Source organism: Medicago truncatula, chromosome 5, assembly GCF_003473485.1.
Source record: "Medicago truncatula cultivar Jemalong A17 chromosome 5, MtrunA17r5.0-ANR, whole genome shotgun sequence".
In the NCBI taxonomy this organism is placed as follows: Eukaryota; Viridiplantae; Streptophyta; class Magnoliopsida; order Fabales; family Fabaceae; genus Medicago; species Medicago truncatula.
The window spans coordinates 16,487,383-16,508,002 of NC_053046.1; the positions used below are offsets into that span (position 1 = coordinate 16,487,383).

Here is a 20,620-nt window from a genome sequence, read left to right on the forward strand (position 1 = left end):
GAGTGATTAGTCTTGTAGTTGTACGAAAAAATTCACACCAACAAAATTGAGGAAATAAAGGTTGCAATCTTTGTCCCCAGAATATATCTTGAAATTTATCGTGTAACTGTATTTTATGCATGGTCGTAAAGATTGGCAAAAGAATTGTATTGTCGTAAAGAAGCTTACACTTTCTCTTTCATTTTATTTATAAATATTTCTCTCCTTTGCTTTTGCTTTTGCTTCAAGTTGTGTTCGTTGGTTGGCCAATAATAATTGGCTTCTTCCTGAAGATCTTTGGAGAAATGAGTAAAATATATCTACACCAATAAAATATTAGAGCATTTTATTCGGTAAACACTTTTTTTTTTAAGAATAATAAAGAAGTATTATTATTAGAATTGGTTCAAATGGACAATATTTACAAGACTTTTACTTTTTCCATCCTATATGTTTCTCTATCGTAAAACTTAAAAAAGTACTATCAATCAAAGTCTGATTCTAATTCGCGGTTGTTCTTCGAGAAGGTCCCTAACCAAGAAGATATTGATTTCACCAATATCTTGGATAAGAATTTTAAAGCCATTCTTGAATGGGAACTAGTTATCTTCCCACAGACCCACACCTTGATGGTGTTCCAATTTCCTATCTCCCCGTTTATATGGCTAGAAAAATGCTGGGGTTTTTGTGCAGCATCTATATATGTTTGGCAAGAAGGGCTTCATTAAAACTATGAAAAGATTTAAACCAGTGGCGGAGCTAGGTAGGGGGAGGAGTAAGATTGGTTCTTTGATTTTGTAAGGCTGATTATTGGTAATGGGGCAAGACATTGTATTCTAAAGACCCCGCTTTGTGAAGTTTTTCCTATGCATTTTGCAACGTCGCCTCAAAAAAAAAAAAAAACCTTGTTAGTGACATGGGAAGAAAGTATTTGGCATTGGGATTTAAAGTGATGGAGGAATTTCTTTGTTTAGGAATCTAATCTTTATCAAAATTTGATGTGTCTAATAAGAGATGCAAATATCTATTCTTGTGAATATATATAGTTGGAATTGGAACCTTGAACCTTCTGGTAATTTCTCGGTTAAATCTCTGTATGTTTGTGATTAAAGGAAATATTTATTTTGCACTTAATTTGGCTGACAACAATGTGGTGTATTTGACTTGAAAGAAATGGTATTCTCTTCAATATAGAAAAGTAGTCAATATTTCGCAGAAATAAAAGATTATTTTTTTCTGATTGGTGGACTAACCCAATTTTTTGTCTGCAAAGTGTTTGATTTTGATTTGTCCTGCAACAATGAATTTCTTTTGCTAGTGTTGTGATCCGGAACAGTTAGAATCGGATAGACATTTTGCGACAAACTCTGCGGATGTATGGTTATGTTGGTGATAAATTTCTTAGGGTGTGTGTATAGGAGCGGAAGAGAATGGAAGACTTACTTTTATTTTTTAAATTAGGGACACTGTAAAATAATTTTTTAAAATAATATATAGTCATTTATCATATTATTTATTTAATTTTTTTTTTAAAATGTTTCATAGTCGCCGTAATTTAAAAAAGAAAATTAAACCTCCCCTCTCTTAGCCTCTCAAGCCCTCCATTAAAGAATTTTTCAGCTGGTGGGGTTTATGTTGCATGTTCTAGTTTTTCTGCAGGTCCGAACCGTGTTTCTTGGGACACAGCTCATGTGAATTCAGACACAATTGTATGGAACTCTAACGTACCTTGCTAAATAAATTGATTGTATTTGTATACATACATGCTTAAAAATACAAATTTAATTATATATAACATTGATAAATTATTATTTTAAGCTCCTATAGTAGACATGCATGATGCATGGATATTATTATTATTATTTTTATTTTTTTTTGTTGAAGGAGCATGCATGGATATTAGTCAACACTAATGACAAACTGATGCATATTATATAACATAATCATACTCATGACAAACTGAAACACCAACTTAATTAGTACTTGGTATTGCTCTTATTTTCTCTATACCATCGTACTTGGTATCTCTTGAAGTTATATCCAGACTTTATTAAAATATATTTCAAGTGGATCAGCACACACTCAAACCCTACGTTTCTCAATCAGCTTCTGTAATTGCTCCTTTTTTGCTCCCACCACTTTTTCAACTACTTTTCCTTTCTTCAATAGTATAAATGTTGGCATTGCTTGCACCTGAAATGCACTTGCCACGTCCTGTTTTCATACATTTTGCATTATCATATTATTTTAGTAAAAATGTTGGATATATATAGATATAAGATATCAAAAGGTAATTAAAAGGAATTAATCATATATATCATACCATTAACTCATCCACGTCAATCTTAATGAACTCAACATCTTTGTATTTTGCAGCTAATTCTTTGATAATTGGGTCCATGTATTTGCAAGGTCCACACCAAGTAGCCGTGAAATCAATGACCATCTTTAAAAATAATTAAGAAACAAAATTAACCACCTCGTAAAACAAAATATTTCAGCCAAATAATAAGAAAATTACAGCCAAGGTTTTTATATTACAAAAAATTGCGATCAAATAATATATATCATATAGTCGCAATGACAAACGCAATGCAAAACTTTACTTCATGACAACAATAACAATCATGGGCCGGTTTTTTCTCGATTAAAATTTTGATTAAGCATGTCACTAAATTTTGTGACGAGAAAAACCGAGAAAGTTTTCATTTTTTTTTTGTTGGTAAATTAATTATATGATAAATTTTTAGATACTTTGAAGTTTGGTTGAATATTGATACCCTCTAAAAAAAATATTTAACATTTGAAGTTTAAAATAAATTAATATAAAATATACGATAACGTTGAACGATTCGATGAGGAGTATATATTCAACCAAACTACACGAGTATCATTGCGTTGATTTAATTATACATCAGAAGTTTATACCAGCTTGTTTGTTACTTTGGAAGCCTCAAAGTGAGCCTTCCATTTAGCAGTTGAGTGGAAGGTAAGGATGAGCGATGGCTGTGATGATTTCTCGACAACAGATTCTAAATTGGAAAAGTTGGCTCCCATAATGTTGATTCTTAAGCAAGTGAAAAACCAAATTTTTTTAGAGTTTGTGTAGAAATTGTTGTTATGAGTTATGAGTGAATGTTATGTGAGTGACTATGTATTTATAGATCATAATTATCATATTATAATGAAATTTGTTGCATGTTGAATAGGAAAAAGGGAAATTAAAGGGAAAAAGAACAAAAATTGGCATCAGATTCTTGGAAGTTGGAAGTGACAATCTATCTTTTCTGGACGTAATAACGTTGAACAGTTTATATCTCTTTTCACATTTGCGTCTATTGTCATTATTTTTTTATAATTCTGAATCGAACTTAGGAATCAATGTTACTCATTTAGTTTGATTTGGTATGTATTTACCTTGTATTTAATCATTCTTATGTTATATTTTTATATAGTTTTTTAAATAAATTTAAATGTTAAACAAACTTTACATATATGATATCGATATATTTTTATTTTTGTGGTGGTCAGGGTTTGAACCACGGACCTTGCATATATTATGCATTGTTCATACCAACTGAGTTAAGTTCACGTCGGCATATGATATCGATATTTAAGTAAACTCTAAAATACCTTAAAATTTACCTTTCGGTAAACCCCAATGGTATAGTAGGAACTATGTTTTGTAATATCCAGGGTATAGGTTTTGAACTTAGAATTCTCTACTTATTCATCTTATTAAGAGATGAAATTCTAGACATTAAACTACTTAGTAAACAAAACAAAAAAAAAAAACCGATGGTATGTACATATGTTTGTCTTATACTAATTATAACAACACAAACCTTTAAAAAAATAGAAAAATATTTGTATTTTATTTGTGAGATGTTTTTCTCATGATTGGACAATGAACACCAAAGACCTCTATTTTTGAAGGAATCAAATTTCTTAAGATATAATATTGCTCAGTTTTTAATTGACATCATGATTCTAAATGTTTTGATTGATTGTATGTGTAGAGTTATTTTGAACTGTCTACCCACCATCGTTGAACTCTTTATTTAAGGAAATTCATATGGGTCTCACCACTTAATTTCAAAAGTGTAAGGTTGACATTAATTTCATCTAATAAAAAAAAAACAAATTTTAAGAAGAGTATCGAAAAGAGAGTATTCAAAAAACTTCTCATTGAAAAACAAATTAGAAGATTCTATGGCTGAGTCTTAATCAATCAATTCAATATACAAAGATAGCGGCGGATATTATTCCCGCACCAAAACCTAAGAAACTTAAGCTTAAAATTTGTTGGATACAGATGCAAATACAATACAAACCAGTGATTAATTAACGGTTAACACCTTCACTTGGATTAGAAGCTTAAGTTGGAAGCAATTAGTAGAAGCAGAAAGTGATGTAAACTTTCCGTCATTAGAGTGCATGTCAACGTAATTATCATATCATACGATGAATATTTTATCACAAAGTAAAACAAAAAGAAGATTTAAAGACAATGTAGGAGTTAGGTAAATTGAACATTGATGAATATTTTTGACATTCTACGTGAAAATATATATATATATATATATATATATATATATATATATATATATATATTCTGCATTTGTTGGTGGAGTTTATTGGATCTTATTCAGCTGGTCGCCATTAGTTCAGGGAACCACTCCTAGTAGTATGAAACAGAAGCAGACAACTTTCTTATTGGTCAACTTTAACATTCTATGGAAGAAAAAAAATATTGGTTGTTTAATCAGTAACGTCAGATTATCAATTAACTTTTGACTTTAAGCGAAATAATAAAAGTCATTTCCTCTCAAAAGGAAAAAGTATTTATCAATTTAGGCAATTAAATTATTTGCATGGAACTCATTCCCCCTTTGTTGTGTTTTTTTTAATATTTTTTATTCAAATTAATGAAGGTGAAACTAAATAGTTGGGTTATACGGTTGTAACCATGCCATCTGTTGGGCAAGATAGATGGTTGCAGGGGTACGGAAGTGGATTATTTATGGTGGCAAAGGGGGAGGAAGGGAGAGTTTTTTCGGTGAAGTCATCATATAAGTTGCTCCAAGATTTGTTGTTTTTGGATGGCCATTTGAGTCATTCAAAAGAGGTGATGTTTGGGGCAAAAATCCGACGCCGTCTAAGATAGTGTCTTTTTCTTGACAACTTCTCCTTGACAGTATCCAACGAAAGATAATCTAGCAAGGAGAAACGTTTTGCATATGGATGCCACTCTAAATTGTGTTTTTGGTGGTGGTGTAGATGAAACCCCTACTCATCTTTTCTTGCGCAATGAGGTGTGTGGTCCAAGGTGTTGGGTTGGTTAGAAATCAACTTCACCACCCCTAAAAAAATTTGAGCACTTTGAATGTTGGAACGGTGAAGTGCAGAATAAGAAGCTTTGTAAAGGTTTTCGGTTAATTTGGTATGTCCCCTTTGGGTGATTTGAAACTCAAGAAATGATATATTTTAATGGGGACTGCTAACTTACACCCACCTAGTCGATGTACAAGAACTTTACACTGATCTTTAACCTCTAGCCGTTCAAAGTAATGTAAAACAAACGTGCTTGGTTACTTGCACGAATTCTAGAGACTATTATCCTTCAATCGAATTACCAATCCAACTTCTTTGTTTATATTGTTTTTGAAGTAAATTCCCTTCTAAACCTATCATATTTTGAATAATGAATGTCACTGCACTATATGGCTAGAATTCAGCCGCATTTCATAACGAGACACTGCATTTCCAATTTGTGCGCATTATGGTAGGTCGAAAATATTAACCTCCAAAACGTATACTTCTATTTTAACACCCAACCTTAACGCATGTCATAGTCCTTACACATAAAAAAAGTCAAAAGTATATGAGTATAAAATACCGTCCTGTTCCTATCAATCATGTTAGTCTGATAATGGAAGACTTACAGACAAAACTACCAAGTTCAAGACTAACATGATTGATAGAAACAAAGTTGAGAACTTTCTTTTTTGCATTTGGACTACTATGATATGATGACATGTGATAAGGTTGAGAATGAAAATGGATGTATAATTGTACTCAAACAGCAACGGCAATATAAGGCAAATGCAAAGCATTTTGACGCTACCACAGAAAGTCTAAGAATAACATTCATTCCTGAACATGACGACACCAGATAGTTTCTTCCTGTAAGATTTGGGATAAAGGTCAACTAGCTACTGGACTACAAAATGGCGGAGTCTGGATGTCGGAAGTTCAAACAAAATTGTTCAAAACATGTTTCATGCCAGACGAATAAAAAGGTTCACCTCCACCGAGTTATAGAGTAACAAACACTATGAACAAGTCATAATTTATCAAGATTGCACCCCAACATCACCTGCAACATGATTAACTTGACCACCTGCACCATGGTTGCTGTAGTAGCCACCACCTCTACCTCCACGTCCTCTGTTGTTATAATTGTTCCTTGGATAATAATTTCCAGGCTGGTCATGATATTGGTTGCCGCCATTTGGGTAACCTCTTCCTCTGCCGCCGCCACCACCACGACCTCCACGACCATTTGAATAACCCCTCCTACCACCTCCACCGCGTCCACCTCTTTGATTCTGATAACCCCCCCTCCTAGGGTAATACTGCTGCTCCTTTCCCTCTCCATCTGGTTGATTGTATTCCAAATCACCCTGAGGATTGGTCTGCTCATGTTGGACTGGTACCGCCTCAGCTGCATTTTCTGCTTCTAATTCATCCTGCAAGAAAAAAAACTGAACTGTTATATTAAGTTCAATGTCAATCAGATGTTTACGCCAAAATTATGCATACCTTCTGAAACTCTCCTTCAGGATCTGACCGATCATCTCCAGATCCTTGTCCTTGAGAATTTGCAGTTCCTTCATTCTACAACATGCATATGGAATTTGTAAGCTAAAAAAGTAAACATCGGGATCTGTTTTGACTTCAATCAAAGAAAAAAATAAACTTGGTGCCCATGTTTAAATTTTTTTTAACCAAATGCAGAAACAGGAGGAACTTGAAGAGTAGGATAGAAATCACATCAGAAAAAAAGAGAAAAAAAAAAATCTTACTTGAATCGTATCAAACAACAAATAAAATAATTTAAAAAATAAAAACAGAAAACACATTTACTGTTCATAATAAGTGATAAACTCAGGTAATATACACAATAACAATTTCAGAATGAGGTGAAAGGGTAGAACAGCTACAAGCAAAACACAACAGTAAATAATAAGTTCACAGGGCACAACATCTTGTCATTCTTTTTCATCACCTAACATCTCGGTCCCCTGCCAACACTAACATATGGTTTTTGTTTAAACTTATTTGAATAATATTGTATAACTTTTGCCACGTGGCTGAAATACATTTAATACAGTTCATCATCTTTTCCTCAGCAGGTGCATCTCTAATACACACAAACATACCTAATGGCTGACATTACCAAAGAAAGTGAGATCGATTATTACTCAATACACACCATAAATTGATGGTCATGATTAATTTCTGTCATAGAGCATGCTCTGATGCACCAGTGTTGCGTGTGTAAAGTAAACTTATCTCCTAACAAGTTACATGCCACTCTAAGCCACACATTAACCCAATGCAGGTAGGAGGATGGAACACTTGTGAGCTGGCTACCCAACCACATGTAGGGTACCCTCTCAAGTTCTATATCTAATCATCATTTCCAAGACCTCAGTGGGTAGCGCTATCTACCATTTGGGGCAGCCAGACTTACAAAGGCATATGCATACAGTGCTATTAAACTCTTCAAACTATCAATAACAATTATGCTCACATAGACACATATTAGATAGACTTCATATCTGATACTTAATCACGCGATAAAATTTCTGAAAAATATAAAATAAGATAAATCTAGGATGCTGATATGATAAACACAAATTCAGAAAACCTATTAATATATAAAAAGCAATTCTAAAAATTTAAATATACCTCTTAAGACATTAATTAATTAATAACAAAAGTATGTAGTTTTAACTTCGGAATAAAAATTCACATAAAGGAAACCAGATTATGAAGCAAACATACATCGAAAAATAAAATTATGTAGCAAACTTAAGTCACAAATACTTATGCAACAAACTGAAAATTAGAAGTCATGTTTTGAAATGGAATTTGGTATTGAATATTTTGAAATGCAATTTGGTGTTGAATATGTATCTAAATCTAATATTAAATGAAGAAAAACAAGTATTTTTGCTTCACTGATCTCAATAAACATAAACATAAAACCAAAAGAAATACACAAACATCAATCCCAACACATATATTTGAGGATAGTCACAAGGCATAGCGCTTGCATACAGCTATAATTGAAGACTCAAATTATATACAACTTTAAGATATGCAAACATTGTTCCAGGCTTACTTAAGAAAAATCAATAAAATATTCAAAACATGTCAACATAACCACATGCAAAGCAATACCATCTGTGAGAAATAGAAAACGGGAGTCAGAACCTCTAATCATGCATACTTCAATCATGGGAATAGTGCTAAGCTTCTAATAAAATTTTGCCAAGGTTTTGTAAATGTAGCAGATTGAATGTGAAAAACAAAATTTGTATCAATTGAACTATTCAAGATAATAATCTACTTCGATATATGCATATTACAAACCATTTAGGTTACTAGTAATTCCCTCTTGACATCACAAATGCTGGGGGATAACACTATTTTACACATAATCATACTTTATTCATAATAGAAAACAAATTTTTAATTCATCTCAATACCCTTTTATGGCACAGAGTACACTATCTATCAGTTCTTCCCTGCAACACTTCAGATTTATCTAAAGCAAATTAGTAACTTGCCAACTTTTATTTATATCACAATAATTCACAAGCACAGATTGAACTCAACAACATTGATCGCGTACACAACATCAAATAGGTCTTCATAACAGAATAACATTAGAGAAGCAAATTAATGGTTTTCTTCAAATTCATAACCACAATGATCAACTTAGTGATTTCACTCTAACCTTAGGTATGTAGCAGAGTAATTAAAAGAAACAAAGTAACAAGCCTTCTACTCCCATGATCCCACCCCTCAAACTTGTAAAACTACAAACATTCAATCAAGAATACCTTCTGATAAAAGAGTTCTCATATTCAACAGAATTTATCAAGCCAAATAACATAACGCTGATGATAGCCACTGAACAAAACAGTAAAAAAAAAAACGACACAACATTTATGTATGGATTGATGGAACCATTTACTTTGTGAAATCATTCTCTATTTTCATTTCCTAAAACTTGTGATAATTTTACTTGATAACAAGTAGATATATGACTCTTGAAGTGAACAGACTGCATTTTTTTGAAAACAATGAAAATGTCAAAAAGAAAAACTATTTGCATTATTTCTAGAAATGATCCTTAACTAGGATTACATATTCTCTCTATCACAATAGTTCACTTCAAGACTCTCATCAAGTTAAAATGAATACGAATTTTAGGAAATGAAAATAAAAAATGTTTTCACAAAGTAAACGGGCTCAAATTTATCATGTTCTATAATTTGGATATTCGCATGTAATGGAATCAAATAAAACCAAATTCAATTCCATCCAATAATCTCATTTTTACCATCCAACAGACATTAAACATACTGATCCATCCTAACAAATATCCAAATAACAGACAGGCAACTCCATTACACTCATCAGATATCCAAATAATTCAACCAAACAATAATACTTCATAAAACAACAAATTCAACAATCAATCATTCATTATACCTTCTCAGGCTGAGAATCAGAACCTTCCACTTCAACAGAAACCTCAGAACCATGCACCGGCACTTGAAAAGATCCATAATTTCCAGCAGCAGCTGCAGCAACTTCCACCGGCGCCTTCATTTCAGGAGTAGTCGTAAAATACTCCGACGACATAATCTTATTCAACTTCTCCCTCAAACCAGCATCTAGAACAACAAAAACAATAAAATACTAATCATCAATAAAACAAAACACAAAATGAAAAAAATTCAAACTTTCACAAAACCCTATAAACAAAAACCCTACATCAACAATCAAAAACAACAAAAAACAGAAAATAAATATAATTCAAACTATCAAAATCCCACAAAACCCCAGTTCAACAATCAAAACAACAAAAACACAGAATAAAAATTCAAACTTTCAAAAACCCTGAAACCAAAAAACCCCCAAAAGCCCCAAAACAACAAAAACACAAATAATGAATAAAAATTCAAATTTTCACAAAACCCTACAAACACAAACCCTGCATCAATGATCAAAACAACAAAAAATGGATAAAAATTCAAACTTTCACAAGCCCTCAAAACAAAAACCCTAAATCAACAATCAAAACAACAAAAACACAAAATGAATAAAAACACAAACTTTCAAAAACCCTAAAACCAAAATGAATAAAAACTCAGACTTTCCCAAAACCCTATAATCAAAAAGTCAGAAAACCCTACATGTAACATCAACATTGGGATCAATAGGCTGTTGAGCCTTAGAAACCCACAACTTAGCATGCTCGATACATCTCCTCAACGCATTCTTATGCGAAAAGCTCGAATCGGCCGGTCTCGAAATCAACAAGCCATACAAACCAGAGATCGCATCCAAATCCTTCTCACCCAGCAGATCCGTCGCATCATCCGTCACATAATCATACGTCAGGCAACACCCACGCTCATGTGTCCTGGTGAGCATCGTTGAAGTAAAATCATTCTGAGTTTTCACTTCAAATAGGGACCCAAAATACAGCAAATTGAGAATATCCTCAACAACATCGCTGTTTTCACCGCTGGGTCGCGGTTCGGAGTTTTCAGCTTGGGTTTCAGTTTCCCGGGCATCGTTCTTGGTTTGAGTAGCAAGTTCGAGTTCTTCGGTTAGGGCTGAGGAAAGTGGTTGACGAAGCTTCTCCAATTCATCGATGAGAACGAGAACGGAGGATTTGGAACGGAGAACTTCTTGTTGCTCGCTGTTGAGGGATTTTCCCTGGGAGAGAGATTCTTCCATGGAAGTGATACGGTTGAGCTTCTTGCGGAGTGCACGGAGGCGTTTGTTGATGAGGTTCAGGACGGGTCCGTCGGTGGTTGTTGAAGAAGGCGCCATTATTGAACGGAGGGGAATTGGTGAATTTGATGGCGGCGCCGCTGTGTGCGGCGGTGGTGATTGGGTTTTTGTGGGTTTGTGACAGTGAGACGTTTGAGTAGATTGTGTTGAAATGCGACCTTTGTGAGAGTGTTTATATAGGATAAAGGATAGGAAATGAAATGAAACCAATGGGCTTTGGGCTTTTGTTTGGGTTTTGTACTCATCAATGTTTCATAGAAACCAGCTCTAGTGAATGCATTAGTGAAAGAAAGTTGTTTACCTCAATCTCGTTGATCCGTCGTAACCTAGTTGTAACCTTTTATTAGTTGTTTTTGTGTGTAAAATATGGTTGGACGGGTCATAACTTTGATCGACTATTTTCAGCAAAGTAAACAACTTTAAAGTGTTTATTGAGCAACCATTTAAGTGAAATCATCTCAAAGAAATCAAACATGCGAAGGAGTCGGATTTTAGTGTATAAACACATCTACACACTCCTAATTCATTTCTCAAATTTTGAATAGTATAATGAAACTTTAATCTGTTTTCTTTTTCTTTTCAAACGGCTCAATTTAGTTTGACTCTATAACTAGGGTAACAACCCCGATTTAAAAAAAAAAATGCTAAATTTAGGATGAAGGAATCATGCCTCAGTTAAAGACATGTTACTTAATTTCTGATCTAAAATCTGACTCCCTTATATGTTCGATTTCTTTTAGATAATTTCTTAGATGGTTGCTCAATAGGCACCTTAAAGTTATTCACTTGGCTGAAAAAAGTTGATGAAGTTACGACCTAATCATATTCTACACACAAAAAGAATTGATCAGAAATTACAACCTAATCGGGAGCGAGATTGAGGTAAACAACTTTCTTTCACTTATCCATCCACTAGAGCTGGTTTCTAGGAACATTAATCGAGTCCAAAATTCCAACAAAAGCCCAAAGCCCATTGGGTTTCATTTTCCATCCCTTACAAATACTCTCATAGATATCATACTTACAATACAACATCAATCTTCTCTCAAACTTCTCACCATCACCAACCCACAAAAACCCAATCAGCGCCTTCGCACACAGCGGCGCCACCACAATCCACTACCAAATTCACCAAACCCCTCAGTTCAATAACGACGCCTTCTTCAACAACTAGCGGCGGACCCGTCATGAACCTCATCAACAAATGCCTCTGTGTACTCTGCAATAAGCTTAACTGTATCACTTCCATGGAATAATATCTCTCCCAAGGAAAATCCCTCAACAACGAACAACAAGAAGTTCTCTACTCCAATTCCTCTGTTCTCGCTCTCATTGATGAATTGGGGAAGCTTCATAAATCTATATCATCAGCCCTAGTCGAAGAACTCGAACTGGCTACTCAAACCAAAAACGAATCCCGTGAAAGTGAAACCCTCGCTGAAAACTCTGAACCCCGACCGAGCGGTGAAAACAGCAATGTTGTTGAGGATATACTCAATTTGTTGTATTTTGGGTCGCTATTTGAAGTAAAAACACAGAATGATTTTACTTCAACAATGCTTACGATGACGCGTGAGCGTGGGTATGTTTGACTTATGATTATGTGATTGATGATGCGAAGGATCTGTTGTGTGAGAATGATTTGTATGTGATATCGGGTTTGTATAGGTTGTTGATTTCGAGACTTACAGAGTCGAGTATTTCGAAAAAAATGCGTTTAGGAGATGCATTGAATCATGAACACCTCTAATTAAAGACTCTATATTTTTTCTTTTGCGTAGATCTCACTTAGCGTTATAGTTTAAATAAATAAAATCATTTAAATATAATGATATACTTGTGAGCCCTAGGCTCAACTTGTAACATAAAAGGATAATTATCAATCACATATCACTGACAAAAGACATTCATCCCAAATATGCAACTTGAGTTCATTTACAATAAATTAGTCTATTAACAATTACTATAATATCATACTTAATCTATAATATATGGCTCACAAGCATAATAGTTTAACTTAATCATAAGCATGATATTAAGAAATAACACATCATCAACATGAAATGAGCACAATAACATCATAGAGTAACACATCAACAACATATTTTATTAATTACTCAATTATAAACTAGGCTCATTAACAAGATCTAATTGAACTTCAATGTACTTATTAATATTATGTTAATATGAAGGTTTATTAGCTTTTGGTCAAATATAAATCAATACACACACACATATCCCATAAATCGATTTCTACACACTAATTCAACATGTTTAACTTTTAGATATATAAATTGATTTATGCTCAGCAAATTTGTAATCACTTGGCATCATTATTAGATTATAATTTAATATGTATATCATCACTTAAGATATTTTTACATTTTAACCTCATTAATCGATTTCGACATTCTTAAAAATCAATTATTCAAACTCATTTTCCAAATTCACAAGTGTCAACCTATAAATGGATTTCTAAAAACCTAAAAATTTATCACGCAAAGTTGGTGTAAGTGCGTGATTTTAAATAACAAGTTAAAAGAATATGATCCTCATTTGATTGTTTAAATATCATATCCACATTTCCTATCTCCCCTTCCCGATTGTTGAACTCATTCTTTTTCTTCTCCCATACTTTCAACCATTCTTCTATAAGATTAAGAAAGGTTCAAAAGGTTGTAGGAATGTTATTTTATAGTTTTTAATTACAAAATTGATAAACTATCCTTTCTTTTTCACAAAATCTCTTATCAATGGATTCCTATTCTATATTTATATCCTCTTTGCCATCTAAAAATACGTCTAAAAATAGATAAAAGGGAGTACAAGTATGAGGAGCTCCATAAAATAAATTTTGTCTCTATAGTAAGAGTGATCCATGACATTTATCCTAGATTATAAAAGGATTTCCTGATGTTTTTTTATAAGGATAGGACAAAGTAAAGTGTTTGGTTAAACAGCTATTCCTAATATAGGCACATACACCAATTAGAGCAATGTCTTCTCAAAACTTATATCTTAGATTTCTCTTACTAATAATAAAAAATAATAAAGTACAGCCAACATAAATTAGAAAAAATAAGAAAGAATACATATCTTACAACATTATTCCTTTCATTTCTTCATATTTAAAATCACTTGATCCATCTTCCCGTCCATTCAGGATTGGGAGCTTTTTGTTTCTTCGAGTACGAAGTGGATTCTTTCGATTATCTTCCTCTCTTTCTGCCATATATAACATAAAGAGAATATATCATTAGATATGCATATGACTTAATGGAACTATAGAAGATTTTGTGATCAACAAAGAATTTAATTTTCTTCAATTAAGTATAACTTACATTATTTTACGAACACTATTTATTAAGAAAGGAAAAACCATCATTTGCAATTTGTGAATATGATTGAATGAAGTCAATTCTTGATAAATCAAGATCGGAATGTACAAATTTTAAGAAAAAATTATTTAAAATAAAATTAAAATATTCCACAGTAAATATGATAGATTAAAATGCATATTAGGAATATGTGTGGTTGAGTGCATTTTTTTTTGCTTTAATTCTTTGGATCAATAATACTACTCAAGCCAACAATGGAATGAGTTCATTAAGAATTCTATTAACTCGAACGATCTACGAAAGTAATTGGTTAACATATATACTAAATTGTGAAACTATAAACATAAATTTATTATTAAAAATAACAAGTTATACTAAATTGTGACACCACACAATTTGTTAGAAGTTATACTTTGAAGGATTAGCTTACCTCACATCAAAATTGTTTTTATAGTCAAAATAGATATGTTATAAAATAGCTAGTGATTATGATCTAGAATCAATATTGGTCTTCATATTCATATACTAAATCAAACTCTTAAAGGATGAAGAGGATTGGGTTTCAATGTGTATTCATTCATAATCAAAGATTCATTCTCAGAGTTGAATTTTGGATCACCCTTTAACTCTTACAAAGGATTTTCCTTATACATCACTTGAAGTGAGTTAATACGAGTCTAAAATTTCTTTTATATGATTCCTTGTAGATTATATTTTTTTTTAAATAATTAAAACTTGTTATCTAATATCAGCCTGTCATTTTTAAGTTTGATTGAGTGATATCAAAATCTGGATAGATAGATTTTGATCCAAGCCATCCAAGATCTATTAAAAATATAACTTTATGTCGTCTTTTCATTTTAGATCCTTCAAAAAATGAAAAAGGATAAAAATAACACGGACACAATTTATCATGCCCGATACAAATGATATCCCTATTGCTAGGGATACAAACAATTTCAAGAAGAAGAAAAAACCATACAAAATTATAAGAAAAACTAATGAGAGTGAAAAATAAATCAATAGGGCTTGGATACCTTATTTTTCCACCTGAGGTTTGGATCATCATTCTTCAACTCAGGCAAATATCTGCATGTGTGAGTCTAAATTCTTAGTCATTTTGGTGTGATCGAAAAAAAAAAGTTTCAAGAAAAAAAATTCAACATATAAATTAAAAGAAAAAACCGATGTGGAAGATTTGCATCTTCACTCTCAATTTCTAGAAAAGTTGAGAAGTTTGAATCTTCTTCATTCTTAAATTAATGAAAATATTTGACTGTATGAGTCCACGTCCTTATTCATTATGGTTTAATCAAAAAATAGTTTCAACAGAAAAAAAGACAACATACAAAATTATAAGAAAAACTAATAAGACTTAAAATAAAGTAAGTAGACTCAGTTACACTGTAATTCTTTTCCCACGTGAAATTTTGATGAAGAGCTCTTTTGGTTCGCCCATTCAAATGAGATTGGAAAGTTTGCATATTTGTTCTTGATTTCTAGCAAAATTGAGATGCTTGAATCTTCATTTTTCATCTAGTAAAAAAAGTAAATTCAAGAGAAAAACACATACAAAATTATAAGAAAAACAAATGAGGCTGAAATTAAAGTAATTAGGTTAAGTTACCCTTTGATTTTCCGGAAAGAGATTTTGAAAAAGTGATCTTTTTGTTTGCTCCTTCATATGCATTGAGGTTTGCATCAGGGCCGTCCTTGAGAATTTGGAGGCTCGGCTCTGAGAATGAAAAGAGGCCAATGATAAAATCAAAACATATTTTTTTTAAAAGAGCAATGTTCTATTTATATTTTCTAAAAGATAAATACAGGGTGTCGTATATATGCGGTACACCCAGAGGTGAAAATGACTACCGTATATATGAGGAACCCCCACCTAACACCAAAATCAAGAGGAACTAATTCTAATAATCCTAAAAGGCTAAAACAAGATGACAGAAATTGAAACCTGCACAAAACCACCAAAAGCCATGCACGCACAAAACTGGCAGCACAACAACCAAGCGGTCACAACAACAACAAAAAACCCACAAAGCTGGCAGTACATAAGCCAAACAGTCACATCAACAGAAAAAAAATCGCAGCCCTGTTTAAATTAAAAATGAAGTCCGTAAACATAAGAAATAAATAATATAATAAATGATATAAAACGAGTTTAGGCGAATACCTTCAAAACGAGTCTTCATTCAACAAATCTCTATCAATCTCTATTTTAGCAATTTCAACATTCAAATTAATGAAAGAGAGTTTATTTACTTACCAAACAGTGTTGTTTTGAAAAGGGGAAAACTGATTGAAACTTTGAGAGTTGAGAATAATTGATGATTTGGTGAAGATGGAAGAAGAAGAAGGAAAGTCTGATGATGTGAATCAGTTGATGATTGATCAGTGATGGTGGTTGTGAATCGGTAATGGAATGGAAAAAAATCGGTGATGAGTGTGATAAGAGTGAGGAAACGCGTTTCAACTTTTGTGAGGGAATGAAATAATTTTTTTTTTTTATTGGAGGATATATATTATGCTGGGTATAAAAAAAATAAAATTGAGGCCCATCCTTAAAGGAGGTCCAGCTCGTTTGAGCTGTTTGCACCCCCTCAGGGACGCCCCTGGTTTGCATCTTGATTCTATGTGTGACTCCATATTGTTAGTTACTATGGACTGATCGGTTGAGTTTGTAAGGTGCTCTTAGTTAGGTTTTCGATTGAGTCTTTTCTTACATTCAAACAACACAAAGACACTCTAACCAATGGTAAAAGAAATGAGAAATAAATTGTAGAATTATTAGAAGAAAAAAAAAAACTAAAATAAAATTGAAGATAAACACAATAATATCTTTTGTTGACCAAAGGATAAGTATATACTTTTATTTGGTAATAGGATAAGTATGTTTTTAAAAATTGGTCAAAAAAGAAGAAGTATATTTTTAAAATAGTTATTTTCATAATTTCTAATCATATTAATTGAAAATTAGAAAGCTCCTCTGAAAATATGTAAAAAAAATTATTGGGTCATTGCTATTTTATTAATGTCATTAATTTTTTTTTTTTTTTTGTTCTTTTGGATAGCTATGACATCTGTATTCTATTAAAATATGTACTATTATATTATTAGATCAATGTTATTCGGTCAGTAATTTTTTTTATGGATTATTTGGTCAATGTTATATGGTGAATTTTTAGGAATACTTTAAAGTTTTTTTTTTGTTTATAAATTAGAAATAAAAAATAATGTATGTTAAAAGTATATAACAATAATAATTTTTTCACATTAAATATTTTGATTAAGTACGTAATATATTATTATAGTCTATTTTTTTTAATGATATCATTATAGTCTTTGCGAATTCTGCCTAGACCGGTCTCAAGCCTTGGTAAAAGGAGAGGGTTGTGTTGCACCTCGACAACAAATGTAAAATTTTGTTGAATTTCTATAACATGGATCAATTACGAAATTGTATTTGTTGTAACATTATAGTCTTTTCGAAACAATAATGATATTATAATAATTAAATATTCGTATGTTCCTAAATAAATATAAACTTTCGAAACACACACTCCCCCTATGTTCTTTTCATAAATAATGAGAAACATATTATAGAATTTATAAAAAAAAATTTGAAGATTAATATGATAATATTATTTTTTGACCAAAGGATAAGTATATTTTTAAAATAGTACTGTAGTTATTTTCATCATTTTTAATGACATATTGATTAAAAATGAGAAAGCTCCTTTGACCAAAAATAATAATAATGAGAAAGCTCCATTGGAAATATATAAAAAAAGAATAAAAAATACTGGGTTAATGCTATTTGGTCAATGCCATTGACTTTCTTTTTCAATTTAACTTCGATCGCCAATTAAGTATTTTTATTATCCTGACTGAATCAGAACACAATTTTGTCGACAAACCTTGACTAGAACACCGTTTTTTGTTTCGGAAAAAAATAACAGACTTGTACGAAAATAATAGAAGAATGATATTTTGACAACCAATTTCCAATTTTTAGTGACAACTTATTTCCTCTCTTTTTATTGGACAATAACAATAGAGAGAGAAAAAGGAAGAGAAAGAATAAAAATATAATGAGAGTATGAGAAAGAGAGTTGTCACAAAAGTTGTTAAAAAATGGATGTTCAAATATCATTTCTCAAAATAATATTATGGCCTTTATTTGGAAAGATAAATATGAATCAGGTGAAACTTCTCATTTTTTCCAATTTCTCCACTATCTCCCATCATGGGATGCGTGGCGTAATTTTAGAGGGCCCGAACTTGACTGTTTCTCTTAACCATTTCTCATTCTAGGCATTATAAAATAGAAATTCTTAGAGATAAATTCCAAATCCCTTAAGATTTGCTCGCAAAACATCCCAAACTCTCTTTCGCATCATGGCTCCAACCTCAAATTTCTGCATCTTCATGAGCAATGAAGACTTCTTCAAACTGAAGGCTAAAGATCCTTTTATGGCCTTGAAGCTCATTATAGAGAGTAACATACCTTCCTCTTTTCCTTCTCCGGGTTACTCTAAAGAATTTAACCCACATTATTTTAATAGTGCTCATGACGGTCTCTATAATTGCAAGAAAAGAATTTGAACAAGTTCAACCCAAAATAGAAAATTTCAAGTTTGGGTAAGCTAAGCATGTTCCAATAGGTTTAGGGGTTCAAACAGTAGTTAAACATGTTGAAAGGATCATTTTACAAAGCTCGGATTGGCCTCCTAAGACCTGGAACGAAGAATTAAAATGGTTGGAACTGGACATGTTCGCTTAAGCGACCACCTGGTTCGCTTAAGCGAACGATTTGTAGTAGCCACCTGTAAGGTACGCTTACTGGTCGCTGACTGGTCGCTCATCAGTTCGCTTAAGCGACCACATGGTTCGCTTAAGCGAACGAGTTCTAGTAGCTACCAGTAAGATTCGATTGCAGGTCGCTTAAGCGACCTGAACCCAGAACGCAATATGAATGCTCGCTTACCGGTTCGCTCAAGCGACCGTTCATAGTTCTGCAGAAAATGTTACGGGTTTCAACCTCTTTTTACCCAAAACCCCCAATTTTGATCTCTCAATGTCCAAAAGTGTTTCCAGAGGTTGTTTACAGGTCAATATAGCTAAATTGATTCACTAAGACACAACAAACTTGAAAACAAATGACATTAGGATCAATTCACCAATTTTTACCAAACTACCAACAACATCTCATTTCTCATCAACAATTCATGAATCATGCACACCCAAGTCATGAATTATCAATAACATCATCATTTAACAACATCTACATCAATTGAACATGAATCTCAACATAATTCAACATCAACATAACATAATTCACAATTTGAGCATATTTCAACATATACCACTTTCTCATACTTTGAACATGAAATTTCTCTATCAACAATTCAATTATCAACAACTTCATGCATTCAAACATAACATCATAATTGGAGCACGAATTCTAACAATTATGAACAATTAGTCAATTACTCAATTAAGCACTTATTCATACAATAATTGAAAATTTACACTAAAATGATTATGATGAATTCTAACCCCCTTACCTTAGTAAGATTAATTCCATAGCTCAAGTTTCACTTTAGCTCCTAGGTCCTCTCCAACTCTTGAATCTTCAAGCTCCTCTTCTCTCTAACCCTTTCTTCTTTGCTCCCACTTTCTCTCTCTATCTCTCTCAAAATATCTTTGTAAATGAAAATGTGTAGGAAATTTCCTCTAAGACAAGGTTTATAAAGGATGTCCCCTTAATGGGCCTAACCCCAAAGCTTAGTGGACTTAACCCATTCCAACTCAATACTAAAATGTTTCTATACAACGGTAAATTACTAATAACGGTCACTTAACAGTAAAATACTAATCATTACCCTAGTAACTTATCAAAATAATGGTTCTCACTAAACACTAAAAATAATTCTAATCAAATTACTAATTTACTCTTACCCTTAAAATGACCAAAATACCCCTGAGTCTAAAATGACTAAATTACCCTCTAACATGGAAATCCATGAAAATGCATCCAATAATGAATGATCACACACAAACACATATAAACACGTATTAAAACAGTTAAAAATAAATCTAGCAAAAATCGGACTGTTACAGTTGATGTCACCATCAATAAGATTTTTTTTTTTAATCTGAATCTTCTTGTTCAAGTTTAACTTGTT

At 32.3% G+C, this 20,620-nt stretch overlaps 2 protein-coding genes across 2 annotated transcripts; both read right to left on the reverse strand.

Annotated features, from left to right (window-relative positions):
• Nucleotides 1-1,858: 1,858 nt before the first annotated feature.
• On the reverse strand, nucleotides 1,859-3,124 carry LOC11422114 (thioredoxin H2). Its single transcript, XM_003613501.4, has 3 exons — nucleotides 2,908-3,124; nucleotides 2,303-2,425; nucleotides 1,859-2,193 (listed from the first exon to the last, which is right to left on the reverse strand). The coding sequence occupies exons 1-3, from the start codon at nucleotides 3,034-3,036 to the stop codon at nucleotides 2,062-2,064; spliced, it is 384 nt and encodes a 127-aa protein (XP_003613549.1). The 5' UTR covers nucleotides 3,037-3,124; the 3' UTR covers nucleotides 1,859-2,061.
• Nucleotides 3,125-6,076: 2,952 nt separating this feature from the next.
• On the reverse strand, nucleotides 6,077-11,255 carry LOC11414964 (uncharacterized protein C12G12.07c). Its single transcript, XM_003613502.4, has 4 exons — nucleotides 10,479-11,255; nucleotides 9,772-9,956; nucleotides 6,805-6,879; nucleotides 6,077-6,731 (listed from the first exon to the last, which is right to left on the reverse strand). Exons 1-4 carry the CDS (start codon nucleotides 11,122-11,124, stop codon nucleotides 6,336-6,338), a joined length of 1,302 nt encoding a protein of 433 aa, XP_003613550.1. The 5' UTR covers nucleotides 11,125-11,255; the 3' UTR covers nucleotides 6,077-6,335.
• Nucleotides 11,256-20,620: the final 9,365 nt, after the last annotated feature.